The sequence below is a fragment of the Barbus barbus genome (assembly GCF_936440315.1).
Source record: "Barbus barbus genome assembly, chromosome: 20".
Lineage (NCBI taxonomy): Eukaryota > Metazoa > Chordata > Actinopteri > Cypriniformes > Cyprinidae > Barbus > Barbus barbus.
This window is the reverse complement of record NC_136748.1, coordinates 19,915,710-19,936,999: the sequence shown is the minus strand read 5'-3', so window position 1 is coordinate 19,936,999 and position 21,290 is coordinate 19,915,710. Positions and strand designations below refer to the sequence as shown.

Below are 21,290 nucleotides of genomic sequence, written 5' to 3'. Positions count from 1 at the left end.
CAAATATGTTGTATCAAGGTGTTAAAATCTGTAAAGAATACTGATAAACTGATAATCAGTCTATAATCATAATAATCATCTATAATCAATCATCCGTTGATTATTTTATTTTATTAATTAATTTTTTATTTTATTTTTATTTTTTTAAAGTACCAAGATTCTGCCACTATGTCGCTATGCTTGTTCTCTTAGACCGCTTTTTACAGTCTCAGGGTTGCCAGGGTAACACATGGAAGCAGTGAGTTATGTATTCATAAATTTTACATGTAAAAACATTTCACATCGTGTTCTTTCACTGTTATTTTACTTTTCAAATGGGATATTTGCAACTGTCAAAATATGACAGTTATTAGGCCACATTTCCCTCCAAAACCGACTGAATGAGTGAAAGGTTTATTGAAGCACAGATAGAATGATTTGTTGGTGTGAGTGTGACAGGCAGCTGTGAGTCATCAGTGTGGGTTTAGTTTAGTGAAGCTGTGGTTGGGTGTCATCACCGCAGAAACAGGTCAGTGAAATGGTTATTCCAACACTTGGGGAACCTAAACATTTTGGCTAATTGTGGACAAGCATCTAGGAATGAAGAAATGTAAAAACATTTGACCAATTAGAATCAAGTATGAGCCATGTAACAAATCTTTTTGAAGTCTCAATGAACTCTAACGCTCTAAAAGAATCATTTTCAGGCAGGTTTCATGTGGCATGATTTTACATGTGTGCAACAGTTATACTGAAAAAAACGTCTCTCTGCGATGATAATTTTGAATTTATAGGCTTCAAAATCAAGACGTTACAGAGTTCAATTTGCAGAGGCCTTGTATTAATATTATAGTGAGAAAAACCTTTAGATTTATAGTTGAATGAGTTTGTGGATTTGTGTCAAGAAAACCTGATCCATCCAAAGGAACACTGCTGGTCATGGAAAGTATTGAAATGCTTTAGGAGAGATTTTATACAGTGTTTTCTGTTGACGCTTTATTTTCCGAGCCTGGATCAATGCCGAGCATTGTGCTCAAGCTGTGTGGCGCACTGTATTTACTCTAAACCTATTGTTTGACTAAAGTGATTTGAGGTGTTTAATGTTGGAGGTTATGATTAAGTCTTGTAGTGTTTGAGGATTTTTCTGTGTTGACTTATCCAGATCTCAAGTAAACTCATGAATCCTTTGCTGGCAGTTTAGGTGACCTTCAGGTGAGTTGAACACTGAGTCACTGTTACTTTTAAATACTTATATAAAACCATAAGTTGGAACTGACATGGCTGGTTTAGGGTATATTGTTCACACCTTATTAAATCAGATTTTGGTAGAAAATAATTGCAAGTTAAAGTGAATGAAAGAGCTTACAGTATGCTGTATGTAAAAGCAGTAGTGAGCATATCTTTATAAATAATTAATTAACAAGCTAAATTAAATGCCCCACTAATTAGTACCAATGGATATTGTGGCTATAGCTGTGTACAGGTGGTTTGTGTGTATAAGTATGCTGTGGTAAATGAAACTGGAGAAGTAAATGGTGAATTAAAGACAGACCAGTATGCTTTCCATTCATTTTATGGACATTTCCTTCAACCCTAAAGCACAGCACGATGCAGTGTAATTCAAAATACAGGTAAAACACCTGTGAAACATCAGTACGGAAAATTCCTTCATATTAACATGGCACATTGGCCGAATTTTACGGTCTTTTCTTAGAGCGTATGTAATAACCCTGTGAGGAGCACATACTGACTCCACCACAGCATGATGTAACTGCTAGCCTCCAGCGATTAAAAACCCACCCATAATAGAGCAGTGCTGTTAACACACACCTGGCTCTGTAACTCCTGTCAATCAGGAGGTCTGGAGTTCGTCTGTGCTGCTTCTCTCATGTCTGGCAGGACTTTGAAGTGTCAGTCACATCCAGGTTACACCCGTGCAGTAAGGTGCCACCCTACTCTGTGGAGAAGTGTGAACTGTCCTGCTGATGGGTAATAGAAACAATGGAGAGGTTCATGGTTTCTTTAAAATCATGATAGTGGCTGTTAGCTAAACTCAGCATCCTTAGCATTTTAGGAAAATTATTGATACGGTCAACATTGTATTTGGAACATGACCAATGATTCTTAATAATATATTGAACAAAAATGATCAAATAATCATTTATGTACATTTTTATTATTATATATTTTTTATTATAAATAATATACACCTAAAATGACATTTGCTGACATTTAATCAGTCCCATCAAGGTTTCATAGGACTTTTTTAAAATTATTTATTTAGTTATTGCAGCATAAAAATTACTGAATTTAGCTTTCTTGAAATGCGTGCAAACATTCCAATAACCATGAAATATTTATGTAACTGGTGAGAATACATGGCAAAAAATACAATTACCTAAATACACTCACTGGCCACTTTATTTGGTATACCTTGCTAGTACCGGGTTGGACCCCCTTTTGCCTTCAGAACTGCCTTAATACTCAGGTAGGCTGTGGGATTTAAATGATGCTCAATTGGTACTAAGGGGCCAAGAAAATATCCCCCGCACCATTACACCACCACCGTTGAGACAAGGCAGGATGGATCCATGCTTTCATGTTCTTTACGCCAAATTCTGACCCTACCATCTGAATGTCGCAGCAGAAATCGAGACTCATCAGACCAGGCAATGTTTTTCCAATCTTCTATTGTCCAATTTTGGTGAGCCTGTGTGAATTGTAGCCTCCGTTTCCTGTTCTTAGATGGCAGGAGCTGCACCCGGTGTGGTCTTCTGCTGCTGTAGCCCATCTGCTTCAGGGTTCAACGTGTTGTGCGTTCAGAGATGGTATTCTGCATACCTTGGTTGTAACGAGTGGTTATTTGAGTTACTGTTGCCTTTCTATCATATCTAACCAGTCTGCCCATTTTCCTCTGACATCAAACAAGGTATTTTCATCCACACAACTGCCGCTCACTGGATATTTTCTCTTTTTCGGACCATTCTCTGTAAACCCTAGAGATGGTTGTGCGTGAAAATCCCATTGTATTACATCTTTCTAATCATACCCCATACTTCACTGCCATCAACCTTTTCCCCTATAGTATTACAATAATTTATTATTTTTAGCATCTCTAATTACCCTCCTTACATTCACTTGTGCTTTTTTTTATATAAAATAAACTCATCAAATATAAACTTCTTCCTAATCTTTTTAAAAGCCTTATTTCTGACTTGTATTGCTTTATTACATAACTCTGTCCACCACGGTACTGATTTCTTTCTTTTTTCTCCTTTACTTTTCCAATGACCTCTTCAGCTGTACTATACAATACTTCACAAAATTTTCTCATTATATTTTTCTATATCCTCCTTTTCCTCATTTATACTTAACTCTTGAAACTTAACTTCAGTAATATATTTAAATGCTTCCCAATTTGCTGATTTAAATTTCCATCTACCTACCTTTTCCTCAATTTTCACTAACATTTATGCCTATTTTACAACAAATAACATAGTGATCACTTACTATCGTAGAGTCCTCCCAAACATCCCATGTACATACCCCTGCTAGACATTCTGACACCATTGTTAGATCAATATAAGAACAGCTACCCCGAGCCAAATCAATTCTAGTAGCTCTACCATCATTCATACACACCAGACCCTTCAAATACAGCATTTCTTCTATTATCTTACCATTATGATCAGTATTATCACTTCCCCATAAAGCATTGTGTGCATTAAAATCCCCACACCATATCACTTTTTGACTACCTATTCCCAGTATACTTTCTAACACTTCCATACTTAGTCTATTGCAAGGATTATAAAAATCAATCACTTTGATACACTGTCCTCTTAAGAACACCAATTGATTCATGTTCATCACTCACTTCTATAATCCTATGTGAAATTTCATTTTTAACAAATATTGCCACCCTTCCACCATTACCTATCTGTCTATCTTTCCGAATAGTTATATAACCTTGTATAACAAAATCTAAATAAGATTTCAACCATGTCTCTTGAATGCATATAACGTGTGGTCTGAATTCTTTATCATCTATCACCTCTTCAAATTCTTGCCCATTTGCAATTAAGCTCCTAGCATTCCACTGTAAAACTGATATTACCATTAAGAGCCTCCATATGAAGCCTGTGTATCTGCCATTTGACCCTTAAGTTTAACATTTACTTGTTCCAGAGTAATTCCCTCAATCTGAAGATGTTTTTCAGCTGCCTTGATTATGATTTTTATCCTCTCAGTTCTACTTTAAGTTTGTGCAGCACAGTTTATTACTTCAGCTAAGAAAGTCATGAACTCAACTTTTCCAACTTTTAGAAAATCTTCATTTAATTTGTTTAGCGATTAAGCCTTAGGACTGTTGTACCATTTCCTTGCCCAACTTCGGTCTGTTTCACCTTTTTAAGAGCCTCGGCATACGATATTCCCTCATGCATCCTGACGTTCTGAATTTTTACAGCATTCCTATGCACCTCACAACCCCCGAAGCCTGCACTGTGCTCTCCTCCACAGCCCCTTGCTCACATTTTCCATATTCATGGTTACCACTACATATAGCACATCACTGTTTTCACTTACAGACTGCCGCAACATGCCCATATTTTTGACATTTGAAACACCTGATTGGAGGTGGTACATATGCTCTTACCGCATAACTGACATATCCAATATATACTCTCTTTGGCATTTTTTCTTCATCAAACTGAAGCATTACAGAAAGACTATCTACTTTCTCTTTATTGCGTACACATTTCAGTCTTTTCACTTCAATCACTTTAGCCCCCTTTATGTTGCTCTTTATTGAAACGATAGATACATCAATTGGAATTCCATAAATCACTCCCCTTAGCCAGACTCTCTTACTTGGTACTGTGCAACTCACCGATTGACCTAGTATTGATTTTATGCTCTGTGCCACTTTCTGATGTTTTTCATTTTTACAGAAAATCAGAATATTCCCATTTCTCAAAGACTTGGCACTCTCTACATCTCCTACTACTTTCTTTATTGCTTTGGTCAGTTTTACTGGATTGATCACAAAATCGTCTGCAAACTTCATCAGGACCTTGAACTCCTCCTTGCTTGTCCATACCAGCATACTATCCTTTTCACTATCAGTTCCTGATTCTTGTCTACAAGTTTTCTTTCTTTTACGATTAACAATTTTACTCCAATCATTAGCTCCTGGACTCCTACCGCTACCTTCTTCCTCCATCTCCGGATCACTTCTGGTACTACCGTCACTTCCTTCCATCAGTGCTCCAGTCACAGTCCAGTGTTATCAACCGCCCTCCGCTCCTCCAGTTCCAGCAAGTCGTCTTCACCACATCTAGATGCCTAAATGCACTGAGTTGCTGCCATGTGATTGGCTGATTAGCAATTTGTGTTACCAAGCAATTGAACAGGTGTATGTTTTAGTATGTTTGCACATTACTAAAATTGTGATCCTGGTCCTCCATGCACAAGGCAATGGTTTCACCAGCATAGAAATACTCATAGTTCTGCTTGGTTGAAAAAAATAGAATTGTGTAGGACAGAATAGCTTGCAGACTGTCACTGAATCAGTATCTAATCAGTGAAGCTTATATACTGTATACTTTTAATAAAAAAAAATAATAATACATTTTATGTTAATTGAAGAATTATATTGTCTATAATTGTAATATTGTTTTTCACTGCATGTGTCTCGGCTTGGAAGCAAACCGGTTGAAAAGAAAATAGCCAAGTGAAGGTCATGAATGAATGATGTGGAGAGATCTCTTGGAAATATTAAATATTATCCTCTCCAGGCCCTCAAATGGGCTTCATATCGGAAATTCTCTGTCCTTTTCAAACACTTGTATGTAACCAGATGTCCTAATTCTGTTCTCTGCTCAATTTATAATGGCATTCACTATACAGTGGCAAGACTGTTACATATTGATTCATTTATTTGTGGAAATGAGACAAAAATACAAGCTGGCACAAAAAATGTGGCGTATGCTTGATTTCCATGTATATTCTATAATCACTGAATCACAAAATCTTGGAGGGACTGTTTAATGAAGTAATCACAATATGCATTTGACAGCTGTAGCGATTACGAGATCATCAGCATTATAATGTATCAAACAGCATTAGCATGTAGTCTAGGTGGTATGCGTCAGTGATGAAATTGAGTCTGCTGGTGTTTAGGAAACAAATATCCATCTGCAGACAATAGGTATTGAAGAGAGCAAAAGCATCCTGATGTGGGTCACTGGGTTCATTAGAAGAGAGAGCTGTGTAGTGTCTCGCCGAGCACGAGGGATGAACTGCAGCGGATTCCGCCAGATTCTGGGAATAACAAGAGGATAAGATTGAAAGGAGAAGAATAGACAAAGTGGTCAAAAAAGTGGGAGAAGGAAATGGAAAACCGAGATGGACGAAGTACTGATATTATTAAAGAAGGAGGAATGGGCAGAGTGGTACAGAAAGAAATGGAGAAGGGTCAGAGAAAAGAAAGAGGTAGAGAGAGAAATGGACATGTGAAAAATTAAGTTGTTTATGTGAAAATAAGCATGATCTGGAGATCACTGGAGTTCAGACCTGTGTAGCTGTTCGGTTTTGATTGAGAGGGAGAGAGAGAGAGAGTAAAAAAATAACTCCCTTCACCTTTTTTTCGATTTAATTACAGCACGTCTGCCAGCGTACGAGGTCCCGCCAGCTATTTTGTTGAGACTGGAATTGGAGCTTATGTTTATAACTTTTCTCTCTCTCTCTCTGTTTCTCTCTCGGCCTCTCTGACAACCCCCTCTCACTCTCATCTTCTCTCTGATGGAGCTGTGGACTTCAACAGCAGTAGCTGAATGATCTATAAGTATTGATTTCATGTTCATCCACTAGTGAAATTTGAGAACAAAGCTTCGTATGGCTTTGTCTCCATATACATCACATTCTCAAGCTATTCCAATTTAGTGGACTGTAAAAGCAAAAGTTGCTCATTACTCAAATACTACTCAATGAGCAAATTGGTTAAAATTGCTCCTATTGCTCTTATAAAATTGGTTAGCTAACACACATATTAAGCAGCACAACTGTTTTCAACATTGATAATAATAAGAAATGTTTCTTGAGCACCAAATTAGCATATTAGAATGATTTCTGAAGGATCATGAAGACTGGACACAGAAGACTGGAGTAATGACTGCTGAAAATTCAGTTTTGCCATCACAGGAACACATAAAAAAAAAAGATCAAATAGAAAACAGTTATTCACAGTGTTACTTCACAATAATACTGATTAACTGAAGTTTTGATCAAAAAATGCAACCATGTTAAGCATAAAAGACTTTCAAAAACATTCATCTTACCGATCGCGACCTGGTAATGTAGACTGTATTTTTTATTTATTTATTTTTTCTTCCATGTGGTGCATTTAATTACTGTGCTCTTTCAGATCATTCAACCCACTGGCTGGTTGATTTTGAAAATATGTCGTTTTGCACATTCCAAGTTATTATATTGCTGGGCTGCAATAGACACATTAGAAGAAGTGAGCAGAGCCGCATCACATGTGTTCAACCGCTATGCTCCAAAAACCATAATTACAATTCATATTACCAGGATTTACTCTGAATCTCAGCCCAGTGTCGTAAAATTCAATATAAACAGCTCATTATACTTCTGCTCCCCTTGCACAGAATAATCTTAGGGCAAATAAACATTAGTGAATAAAAAAAATAAAAAATAAAATATGTGGCTCCATGGCCACAGGAGCAGCATTGAGTGATGACCTGCTGTTCTTTTGTTGTGCTTTTTATTGAGATATTTGAATGCAGACCACACAGTTTGTTCAGTTAACTGCTCATCTGCAAATCTCATTTCATATTATGAAACTATTCAAGTAGCTTCATACTAACATATTAACATAATAGCATATTCTCACAGGGACTGTGTTCCTTGTTGAGTATATTTTCCTTTCATTGGTTAAGAAATGTTTATATTTCTGCGCCATCACTTTAATTTGCTGTTTAGGCAAAGGGCAAATTAGCTGCATTCTGAATGAAAATAGATGAACTTTTTCCTTTGATGGGTATTCAGAAATATTAAATGTGCTCCTGTATGATTCATAAAAAGATTGCATAAAATGTATAAATCGTAAATATTATACATTTTCCCACTGACTATTTTTCATAGTGCCCTTTAAAGCATGAAGTTAATCTACTGTATGCTTCCATTCAAAAGTTTCAGGTAAATTAGGGTCATGAAAATAATACTTTATTCAGCAAGAAATGTTACTAACAATCATAATGTTCATGATGTTCTTTTGAACTTTCTATTCATCAAAGACTCCTGAAAAAAGTAACATGTTTTATATAAAAATGTTCAACAGAACAACAGTTTTCAACCTTGATGATAATAAGAAATGTTTCTTAAGCATCAAATTAGAATTATTTCTGAAGGATCGTGTCACACTGAACACTGGAGTAATGGATGCTGAAAATTTAGCTTTGCTATTAGAGGAATAAATTACATTTCTTATATCTTATATATTTCATTAATATTTTTAAAAAGAAAACTTTTTTTAAATTGTAATAATATTTACCAATATTATTGTATTTTTATCAAATAAATGCAGCTTTGGTGAATATAATAAACTTCTTTCAAAATGCATTCTTTTGTGTGCTACAGTATAAAAAAGTCAGGTTTGAAAAAAAATAGGGGGAATAATAAAGGAAGAACTTAAATTTTAGGTTGAAGTGTCCCTTTAAGACTGCTTAGTCAACTAAATATAGACTAGACTAACTGATTTTTAAAACATGTAGTTTTGAACCCTAGTGAAAGCGACATGAAAGTGCACAACTCTAATGGTACAATGAGATATTTGTTCTAGAGTTGATGCTGAAAAATACTTCAGTACATCCATCTCCATCCCTTTCTGCGGTCCACAGGAAGACAATTATAACTTGAACAGTGCTTAGTTGTCTGTGCTAAACATACTGAAAAAATGGTCTGGGCCACAGAGCACATCTGGGCACAAACCCAATGGTTTCCTTACAATGATTTACATTACGGCACACGTGTATTCACAGATTTATGTCACCGTCTGCTGAACATTCAATAACAAGTGTAAGAGAATGCTGTATTTCACATGCATTCATCAAATGTGCTGCGTACATCTTACACGCGTGTGTTATGTGGTGTTGAAAGCGTCTAGTCAGCCCTTCAGGGAGGGTTTTCTTCAGGGATAGTCTTACGCAGTCTGCGGTTGTGGGTGTTTGGGCTTTACGTCACAGTCCTAAGTGTCTTAAGGACTGATCTTTTTTATAAATGTCCTCATTTATATGTGCATTTGTGTGTAGCCTGTATGAGAGGGTTTCAACTAGGTCTGGTGTTTTATGGAGGATATGTGTGTATGGACAGTGTTTGTGTGTGGGTTTAAATGTATTTACAGACTGTGTGTGTCTGGGTGTGTGGTTAGCGTGTAGGCATTTAGAAAGAGTGTATGTGTGTGGTTTGTGTGGGTGGGTGTGTGTATATGGTTTGGCTTGAGTGTGTGTGTGTGTATGTATTTAGAGAGGGTCTGTGTGGTTGGTGTAGTGTGTTTGCGTGTATGTGTTTGAACTGTTACAGCGATCCACAGGTGCTGGGTTGGTCAGGTTTCTTGTGTTGTTTGGTTTCAAGCTGAAATGCAGCCTGGCAGTGAACCAGAGTCTGGATTCATGGAGCACCTCGGATTTAGTGTGGTAGACCTGTCCAGACACCTGTCAGACGAGAAGCCAGGGAGCAATGTGCGAGAAAGAGAGACAATAAAAGAGACACATGTCCTCCCCGTCGCTGTGGCTGCCAGCTCGTGCACCTGTTGAGGAAGAGCTACGAGATGCCCGCTGGCATAAGAACATGAGAGACAGTCGTGGTGTAGTATAGTCCTCTTGGAGGAGATTAGAACAAATCAGCTGGCCTCCTTCACAAACACGGACACAAAATTCAGTTTTCCTGTCTACGTGTGCAGGAAACCCACAGCTCTTTCCACACCAGGTCTGGTAATGCAGCTTATTAGGAAGATCATGAGTGCTGGCTTTAGAATTATAAACCCATTCTGGCTTTTAATGCTCTAGGCTTTATTAGTAATAGTGCTTGCTTGGGCAACGCCCAAACAATCACCCAAACACCCAGCTTCACTGCGTTGGGCTGCATTCATTAGTAATTGTGCACAAGTGTTCTTACTTGAATTGGCAGACACAGTTATCACACAAAATTCTCATGCATTTAATTTATTCATTCCCTCATTTTAATGTTTATAAATCTGGATTATTTTGAATGTAGAGCACGTACCTGCAATTACGAATTAGCATAATACATGCCCAGTTCATCTCCATAAGGGATTTTTGTACCAGCTCTCCTGTGCAGCAGTTCATCACTCTCAGCAAATGCATCGTTAAACTTTCTAAAGATGGTCTCTTGCTTGAGAGTATGTGTGTGTGTTTATATGGGACACTGATTCTACATTTAAGGTGGAATGAATGGGGTATATGTCAAACGTCACCTGACCAAACCTGGAAAACAGGTCCCATTCCATTCGCTTGTCGGAGAATGTGTTAGCCGTATGAATTAATGATGATATCTAGGGACTTAGGTAGGTAGGCGCTAACCTAGCTAGTTGTTTTTATTGTTGCTGTTTTATTCAATTTCAATATCTAAATGTTAGTGAAAAGAATAAAAATAAACTTTTCGATATCAATCCACATATGTGACCCTGGACCACAAAACCAGTCTTAAGTCGCTGGGGTATATTTGTAGCAATAGCCAAAAATATATTGTATGGGTCAAAATTATTGATTTTTCTTTTATGCCAAAAATCATTAGGATATTAAATAAAGCTTATGTTCCATGAAGATATTTTGTAAATTTCCTACTGGAAATATATCAAAACTTAATTTTTGATTAGTAATATGCATTGCTAAGGACTTAATTTTAACAATTTTAAAAGCGATTTTCTCAATATTTAGATTTTTTTGCACCTTCAGATTCCAGATTTTCAAATAGTTATAGTATCTCAGCCAAATATTGTCCTATCCTAACAAACCATACATCAATGGAAAGCTTATTTTTGAAAAATTGACCCTTGTTATGACTGGTTTTGTGGTCCAGGGTCACATATGTGATGGACATAGGTTATGATCATCTTTGGAATCTCCTTTGAAGAAATCTTGATTAAAACCGCTCCATGTTTAACTAAGCACATGCAAAACACTTGAAACGAAAGTGAGGAGACCTGTTTTACAGAATGCGGAAGTCTGTTGCGCATAACCCCCATTGTCGGTGTACATGCATGTATGATGTGTGATAGCATGTGTGATAGCGGGAAAATGGAGAGATGCATTTGGAAATGCTTGAAACACTGTCTTCCACTAGTTCTCACCACATATCAGCTTCCACTGTCCAGGACATGTGATGGTGTGTGTGTGTGTGTGTGTGTGTGTGAGAGAGAGAGAGAGAGAGAGAGAGAGAGAGAGAGAGAGAGTTTATAAGCACTTACACAGCTCATTGATTTTCACCTGTTCAGGAAGAGACATTTTAAACTCTTTCCTTTTATGTGTGTGGTCTGCTCTTTGTAAACTGTAATGTTCTCTGTTTGTGGGGTGTAACTGGTTTTACTTCTGAAAAGACCAACTTGAATTGTCATGCTGGTTCAGGGTGGTTTATGCTGGTCTTGATGGTGAACAAGCATGGCCATGTTTGTTGACAGCAAAACCTGTAACCATACAGTATGTTTGTCAAGTTGGTTTTGTGTTTGCTGCTCTGGAGTGGAGGGCCCAATCTCAGCTCTTAGAGGCTAATCATTATATTATATGTTTTTCCCAGACAAATTCAATTAGTCCTTGCTCAAGGCTTGACTTGTGAGTCTAAACGAGTTGGCATTCACCCTCTCATAACTAAAATACAAAATAGTTGCTAAAACCTTTTATACTATATCTGTTTGGCTGTGTTTTCTAACCTCAGAGTTGTAAACACTGAGCCAATTGACTGGTCTTTAAATCGTTTGATCTGTTGGTACATATGCACGGCACAGAAGTAAACTATTGTATGTAACGACTGTGAGAAAGGGTGAGAGACTATGCCCTAACACATTGCATGACATTAAAGGGATAGTTCCCCCAAAAATGAAAATTCTGTCATCATTTACTCACCCTCAAGTAGTTCCAAACCTGTATGAATGTCTTTGTTCTGTGGAACACAAAGGAAGATATTCTGAAGAATGTGGGAAACAGAACAGTTCTGGGGCACCATTGACTTCCATAGTATTTTCTTTTTTTTCTACTATGGAGGAAGTCAATGGTGCCCCAAAACAGCCTGGTTACAAACTTTCTTCAAAATATCTTCCTTTGTGTTCAGCAAAACAAATAAATTCATACAGGTTTGGAACTACTTGAGGGTGAGTAAATGATGACCGAATTTTCATTTTTTGGGGAACTATCCCTTTAAGAACAGTACAAACATGCATTTAAAAATGAGACCTCTTTGGAAACATCAAACAAGAGATGAAATACAGACTGAGCAACAAAGCTGAATAGTGTGAAAGACAAGATGAGAGATCAGTGGAGAAAAGCAACCTCTGTTTACACTTTCCTTGTACATATTCTCATTTTGTTTACTCGTTTTTGTGTATCTGCTCCTTCCGTTGCTTTACATTTGATCAGAAATCAGACGCTGTTTATACACTTTGTCCTCACATTCTCGCTTTGTTGTGGATAAAAAGCATGTTGTTATGTCTAAAGCCTTGCTTGCACTGAAAGGTGGCGATCACAGCCTGCACTCCCATTGGTAGTTGTCGCCTCGCGTAACTGCTCATTTGCATAAAGTCAAACTCTGCAGTACTTGTCAGTGTTGATGTCACATTATTGATGTCTGGTCACTATTTAATTGCAAGTTGATTTAATTTAGAATGGCCCTTAAATGTGTGGTTCACCCAAAAGTTAAAATTCTGTCAACATGTCACCCTCATGTCATTCCAAACCTGTATGAATGTCAGTAAGCAAAGAGTTTCCATTCCCATTGACTTGCATCACATTTTTGTCCATACAATGGAAGTCCATGGGAACCAAAACTTTTTGATAGAATAGTCAGATACAGGTTTGGAACAACATGATGGTGAATGCATTTTAGGGTGGACTATCCCTAAGAGTACACCATTCAGACAGATCTGAGGTCTGTGCTGTTATTCTAAGTTGCCGACCCTGATTTAGTCCTGTGCGTCATCGTCTTAGAAAGCTTCCCAGCTGTGATTCTGAGCAACCACATCCCTGTTTTCTTCATCCTAATAGACGTATGAAAGACAAATTACATTACACATCCGTTTCCTCACAGCTGTGTGCTGTGTTTTGTCTCCTTATTAGCAAGATGTTTGATACTTTCACACAGACGTAGCTGATAATTATCAGTACCCATAATCCCCTTACAGATTTCTTGTGGGGAATTTGGCTGTATTTGGTTTTTACATTGTGTTCTGTACTCCGGTCCAAAAGCTAGTGAGCTGACTATCTAAAGAGCATTTTAAGGGACTTTCCAAAAGGTAGACAGCAACATTATGCTGTCTTATGAGATGGCTCATTTTGGCCAAATTCTACAGCAACATTGTGTCCTTATTTTAGTAAATATATTTAATATTTTGAATTGGCTTTTTTCAGTTTTCGTTTTAATGGTAGTGGATATTATGTGCATTCATAATTTTTACAAATTTTTTATATTTCTGTATAGCTTTCATTTTTGTGTTAATTTTAGTGCTTAATTTGAGTGCAGTTTTAGTACTTTACTTTAGTAAGTTTATCATGCAATATTTATAATTTATTTTATTTCAGCTTTATTTCAGTTACCAAAATTGTTAAGTTAACACTGGTGGTGAAGGCAATCCCTGACTGCACTGCAACAAACTGAAGCAGCAGTATTTCATTCATTCATAATTGAGCTCTCTTGGCCAGTAAACTCTATTATGATATACTAAAAGAAAGAAGAAGGGTTTTACAGAAAAATGAATAAGATTATAACAGAAAGAGAGTGTCATGTGCTATGATTGATATTTGTCTATGTGCTGGCATTCAGCTGTATGTGTGTGATCAACATAATGCAAAACAAATATGAATCATGTGAAATGCTGATGTGTTTTCTATGTTGCAAGTGATTGGTTTCATTTACATGTGACCAAAAGAATGTCTGCATGTTCAAGGTACTATGGTTTTCCATATGGCCTTGAGCAGGTAATTAATCAAAATGAAAACCAAATAAATTAAAATATGAATACATAAATAATATAAATATATGAATTTTCAATATGTCCATAAATCATTGTAACAGAAAAACAGAGTGACAGAAAGAAAAAATAACAGTAAAAAACACTTGAAAAAGTAAGGTGTTGACTTTTTTTTTATGTTTGTATCTTGCAGAGTACAAAACCCAGTTTCAATGACGATGCACCAAAGCAAAACCCAGAAATTCATGGTTCAACAGAAAAACTACCACACTCACACACAGGTGCACGGAGTCGGACCCACCCTGAACCGGGCCATCCCTCTTTCAGTGGGACACAATCCAATAAATGGTAAGTACAATCCATCAAGTGCTGGATTTCTTTGAATTTAATGCTTTTTTGTGTGTTGTCTTACACAGCACATGAGCATGTCAATTAAAACACCTAAAAACCACTGTAAAGTTGTTCAAAAGGCTTTTGCACTATATTCTAAGTCATACGATATGTGTGAGAAACACATTGAAATTTAAGTCACAAAAAATATAAAAACTAATGATGTTTGGCGTTGTTTAACCTGCACTGTATTTACTTGACGGAAGAATTGTTCATGTGACACTGAAGACTGGAGTAGTGGCTGCTCAAAATTCAGCTTTGCCATCACACAAATAAATTATATATTCAAATAGAAAACAGTTATTTCAAATTGTAATAATATTTCACATTATTACTGTTTTTACTGTATTTTCAATCAAATAAATGCATCCTTGGTGAAAAAATTTAAATCTTACCCACTCCAAACTTTTGCACAGTAGTGTATGTCTTGGCTTCCATTGTCTATAATTTTGACACATTGATGTAATCCCAAAGCATCTCCTCCTGTTGAAGAGATCTGAGAAAGAGTGACATCAGCATCTCATAATGTTATTTAATGTAGCAGTTTTTATATTTCAACAAGTCTCACTGACTCTGCATGAAGCCCTGGGTGTTTGACGGAATGACAGATCACACACACCGTGCAACATTCCATGAGCAGGGTGACAGCATGTCTGGCTCGCTTAGAAACGTTTAGCTCCGTGTCTGTAACACTGTGAGATGACAGTCTGATTTTGTTATACAGCTGTAGTATGAAGTTGAAGATGATGATAAAACAGGGTTCCCACAGTCATCAATATTAAAAATGAATATTAAAACTTCCAAGCCTAGAAGAGTTATGGAAATGTATGAAATAGCTATAAAATTATAATTAAGCTATAGTACAGTAGCTATAAAATTATTTTTAAACAACATTATCTATCATAAACCACCAGGATGTCATGGAAAAGTAAGGAAATTCATTGATCAAAAGGTGTGGGAATCCAAAGTACAAATTAGTGGTTAGACGGTTCACAACCACAGACATGTGTGTTTTAGACCCTACTTTCTGCTTTCGCCTCTTTATTGATTGTCTGCTGTCGTCTCATTTATTGTAATTTTGTATTGCTGCAGGTCAGCCCTTAAGTTATGGCCCCATAGTTTTTTTTTCCCAAGCGGATCCTCTGGTTGAAATCGTATAAAGACTTAAGCATTGCCTTGTGCGCTGCACTGTCTAAAGTGAGTTATTAGCCTCATTTTGTCTGGGTAATTTTAGATAAAAGCCTGGCCATGAGGGAAGGCAAGAACTGGAGAAAAGAGAAAGAGAGAGGGGGAAAATTAAATGACAGAGCATTACAATAAACGGTCATTGAGGGTAGTGCTCTTAGGAGGCAGGTGAGAGGATTAGATACAGTAGTTCTGCATGTGAATGAGGGGACAGTGGGGCGGCAGAACTAATGTGTAGCATGACATCTATTATCCCTCTTCCTGCCCTGCAGACTGGCAGCGTTACACAACTCTGCAGAATAGAGCCAGAGCTCTGCTGTAATACCAATGCAAGGAGGAGCCCGTGGGGTATTGGGTAACTGTTTTTTCATGGTGTTGTTGTCTGACATGCCGTTTCTCACTGCTTTGAAACTCAGCCAAACCGCACTCTGACTGGATGTCGGATCGTACAGAAGTGACCGGGTTCACTCAGAGGGAGACAGACCTTTACATATTACATTACGTTAATCTGTAGGCCGTAAGAGACAAGCATCTGACTTCCTGTTGACCTCATGTTACATTTGTGGTTTTGATTGGATTTATGGATTGATGGAAAGAAAGGGGATTGGGTTAGATCTACAGTTTGAACAGAAATCTTTTTTTTTTTTTTCAAACATAATAACAACAAACAACAGACAAACACAAAGGAGAAATAATAATAAAAAAACAAGGAGAGAGATACAATATAAATATCACAAGTATAACATATTTAACAAATAAAATATGACAGTTTAACATCAGCTCTTATCAAATGAAATGATGTGGTACTGTTTTTATATAATTAACAAATGGGTCCCAGATTAAATAATTAACTCCTGCCCCTCATAGAATATGTAATCTTTTCTAACGATACACAACTGCACACCTCCGACAGCCACAATCCAATCAGCACCTCATTGTGTGCTTTCCATTTTAGTGCAATACATTTTTTAGCTATTATTAACATTTCAGTCAGCTTAATCGCTTGACTATGTCGGAGGTTGGAGTTGGTAAAATTACCTAGTAAACACACCTCTGGGTCCACTGGAAAAGTACTTCCATGGATTTGTGATACAATGTTACATACTTGCACCAAAAACTCCATCACTTTCGGACACAACCAGGTAGAATGTAAAAATGTTCCTTCTTCTGAAGCAAAGGGGTGAAATACTGTTATTAAATTTATGCAATCTGGATGGAGTGTAATAAAGTTGGTGTAAAAAAATGTAACTGAATTAATCTATATCTGGAATACAAGGTTGAAGTGACCCCATCTTTACATAATTGACCCCATAGGTCCCCATCTTTTCTTATGCCCAAATCTTGCTCCCATCTATTATACAGTGGTTTATCAGAATAACAGATTTGCTCAATACCTGTCAAATCAGGTATCTTGGGATAACTTTTTAATTTGACCCTTAAACAATCTCGTAATTGCAGATAACTAAAAATTTCTTTATTACTCAAATTATATTTTTTCTTTAACTGTTCAAATGCCATCATCAAAGCAATGCTCCAAATGTGTTCCTTTTCGAACCAAATCCTAAAATTTTTGTTTTGATGACACATTCTGTTTCCTCATAAAGGTTTTTTAGGAGAAAGAAAATTAGCCTGTCCCAGCAGTGACCGCAGCTTCCAAGTTTGAACTGAATGAATAATCATTGGATTATTGGTTTTTCTTTTGATCAGTATATCATCCAATGTATACAATAAATTGGTAGGACATTCTTCTTTCATCTCAAATTTCTCCATATTAAGCCAAGAGGGAAAAGGGGTACTAGTAAACATCTGCACTGTAAAAAAAAAATTTTTTAAGGCAACCAGCTTCAGCTGATTTTTGAGTTCTCTCAACTTATTTTTGTAGGAGATTCTCAACTTTTTGTTGTATAAACTTAAAAGAAGTTCTGCTGAAGCTGGTTGCCTTAAAATTTTAAGTTGGCTCAACTTTTTCTTTTTTTTTTACAGTGTGTGCCAAATATCTGCATTGGACTGCCCAATAATACATTTTAAAATTGGGAAGCCTCAGTCCTCCTTGCTTGTAATCTAAAGCCAATTTATCAAGGCTGACCCTCAGAGTTTTACAGTGCCAAATAAATGATCTAATCAAGCCATTAAGTAGTGAAAAAAGATTTAGAGATGGAAATCGGAAGAGATTGAAACGTATAAAAATTTGGGCAAAATATTTATTTTAACTGCATTTATTCTACCAAGTAAAGTGAGGGGTAGATCCATCCAATTAGTTAAATCTTTTCCCACTTTTTCTAAGAGACTGGCCAAATTGATTCTTGAAATTACAATCTACTTGTATACCTAAACATTTAATACCACTGGGTGAGCACTTAAAATAAAAACCATCCAGTGCAGTATACGGTCAAACCCTGACAATGGTAAAATTTCACTTTTGTCAATATTAACTTTATACCCAGAGAAAGTGCTATATAATTGTAAAGTATTCTTTAAACTAAATAAAGACTCTTTAGGATTAGTGAGAAAATAACAGAATATCATCAGCAAACAATGATATTTTATGAGTTTCGGGGCCAATTTCAAAGCCTTTTATATTAGGATTGGATCTGATGGCTTCAGCTAGAGGTTCGATTGCAAGAGCAAAGAGAGCTGGGCTAAGGGGGCATCCCTGTCTATATCCTCTGTACAAAGGGAATGAAGCAGAAATGATTCAGTTTGTAACAATTTTTGCCTTAGGGGATTTATAAAGTGATTGAATTAGGTCAATATATGCTGCTCTAAATCCAGATTTTTTTCAATACCTCAAGTAGGTATGGCCATTCGACCCAATCAAAAGCCTTTTCAGCATCGAGAGAAACAGCCACCCCGGGTACATGTTTTTCTTTAGCCATATGGATAATATTAAAAAATCTGCTCAGATTGTTTTTGAAAATAATCTCTCAATTACAAAACCAGTCTGATCTGGGTTAATCAGAAATGGAATACGAGTTTCTAATCTCTTGGCTATCATTTTGGTAACTAATTTATAATCCACCTTAAGGAGTGAAATTGGCCTGTAAGAGGCACATTTTAACGGATCCTTACCTTTCTTATAAATAACTGAAATTATTGCATTGGAGAAAGACTCTGGAAAACATTTATCCGCCCTAGATTGTTCAAGCACTTCCATCAAATATGGCACGAGAAAATCTTTAAATTCTTTATAAAATTCAGATGGAAAGCCATCTTCACCTGGAGATTTATTATTAGGCAATAGATGAATGGCTTCGATCAACTCTGGGGCAGAGAAAGGTAGATCCAAACTAATCCTATCTTCCTCTGAAAGACATGGCAGATGAACTGAGGACAAGAAAGCGTTCATTTGTGAATGGTCTGTACCTGTCTAAGAAGTATATAACTCGGTATAGTACTGCTTAAATGCATCATTAATCTCTGTAGGATTGTATGTTTCTTCATTACCTGTATTTATAGCATTTATCGTTCGTTTTTGTTTGTCTCGTTTTAATTGCCAGGACAAAACTTATGCGCTTTCTCGCCAAGTTCATAATAACGCTGTTTAGAACTAATAATAGCCCTCTCTGCCTGGTAAGTATTCAATTTTATTATACTCCAATTTTTTATTAATTAATTCCTTATAAACATCCTTAGACTGAGCCCTGTGATATAATTTTTCCAGTGTTGAAATTTCAGATTCTATTTATTTTTCTTAGCCTATTAGTATATGAAATACATTGTCCCCTAAGATAAGCTTTTAAAATGTCCCATAATATAAAACTGTTAGTACAAGAAGATTTATTAGGAGAAGTAAAAATATAAATTTGTTCTCTTATAAATTTGCGGAATTCAGATTGTTTAAGAAGGATGGGATTTAGTCTCCACCTGTAAGTCCCTCTTGTTTCCTCCGGGATAGACAATGACATTACCAAGGGAGAATGGTCACTCAATAAACGTGGGAGATATTCAATATCCAGCACACGATACAGAAATTGGGTGGATAACAAGAAATAATCTATACGAGTATGCGTGTCATGAGGATGTGAATAATGGATGTGAGTACCCTCTATCTTGTGGATGATTCTGCCTCTAAACATCTGTAAGGTTTAAATCCTTCATAAAAGCAGTGGTGGATTTAGCAGCTTTAGAAAGAGACACTGGTTTAGTTGAAGATCTATCAAGTACGTTGTCTAGACAAAAATTGAAGTCTCCACCAACCAACAGCGAGCCTGATGATTGAGCAATTTGAAGGAAAACATTTTGCATAAACAAATGATCGTCAATATTTGGAGCATATATATTCAGCATCGTCCACTGTTCAGAATACATATGCCCTTGTATCATTACATATCGTCCTGAAGGATCGAATATCGACTTCGTAACTGTGAAAGGGATTTTTCTTTTTTATAAGGATAGCGGTTCCCCTAGACTTAAATGAGGATGCAAACACCTGACCAACCCATTCCCTTTTTAATTTTAGTCTGTTAAATGAGTTTCCTGTAGGAAAAGTATTTCTGCCCCCAGCTTTTTAAGGTACATATAGACTCTTTTTCTTTTAATGGGGCTGTGCAGACCCTTTTTATTAAATGTCACAAATTTCAAACGTTTTATCATGTATAATCTATGATATCCAATTTATCACAGAGTACCCTCATAGCAAATTAACACCAACCGGATCAATCACCACAGATTTGAGATGTTAAGATGTATCTCTCAGAAAAACAGATAACATATCCTAACATAGCTGCTGAACCAGAACTAGGCTATACAGCAGCGAAGGAAAAAATATTCTGTTTTTTCACACTTCAGATTTAGCACAAATGCTGTATTTGTGTGTTGGTTCACCTTGATTTTCTTTGGGGACAAGGAACACTTCAAAAGTAAATTTGAGCACAAATCAGACAGCAAAGGCTGTGCTACATGTTTCTGATTCTCTAAAATAGAAACAGCTTGTAGGAGAATGTCATTTTATCTCATTAATTCCTGCTAAATCTGACTAAAACAAACATTTAAGTATATGTCTTCCAAGGTAGCCTAATAGTCTAATTTGTTAGCAATAGACATAAAGGGAGAACAGGGTAAAAATATTAATTTTCCTGTTAATCAAAGTCTTGATTTTAATGATCTAAATTCTCAAAATCTTTTCTATTATTACTGCTGAATCTACAGCTTCAGGTGAAGTGGACCGAATTCAAAGTAAAAAGAAAAAAGGGTGTCTACTGCAAAATATTGACAAGAAAACACACTTTTCTATTAAGAAATTAATCTTATAATTGAATTGACAAATAAGCAATCAGTGTTGTTTGATTCCTGACCAAATGACTCTCTTGATCCATTTCTTGTAATGAATCATTCAAAAAGACTGAGTTAACATTTAAATCAGTTTGTCATATCATGATATAACTGATGAAATACAGACGTTGTATTAATATTAATTTATTTAAAGAAAAAAAAAAAAAGAGAAAACTTTGAGCAAGGTTTGCCATCTCTTACTTGAAAGGGAAGAAATATCCCTTTAAACCACATTAGCTCATGTCCA

General features: G+C 36.4%; 1 protein-coding gene across 1 annotated transcript in view; it reads left to right on the top strand.

The window, feature by feature from the left end:
- Window positions 1–21,290, top strand: part of LOC306886659 (latent-transforming growth factor beta-binding protein 1-like) — a 91,910-nt gene that overhangs the window by 16,633 nt on the left and 53,987 nt on the right. Inside the window, exon 4 of the mRNA XM_079443955.1 lies at window positions 14,391–14,545. Coding sequence (XP_079300081.1) covers window positions 14,391–14,545 — 155 coding nt within the window. The remainder of the gene's footprint in view (window positions 1–14,390; window positions 14,546–21,290) is intronic.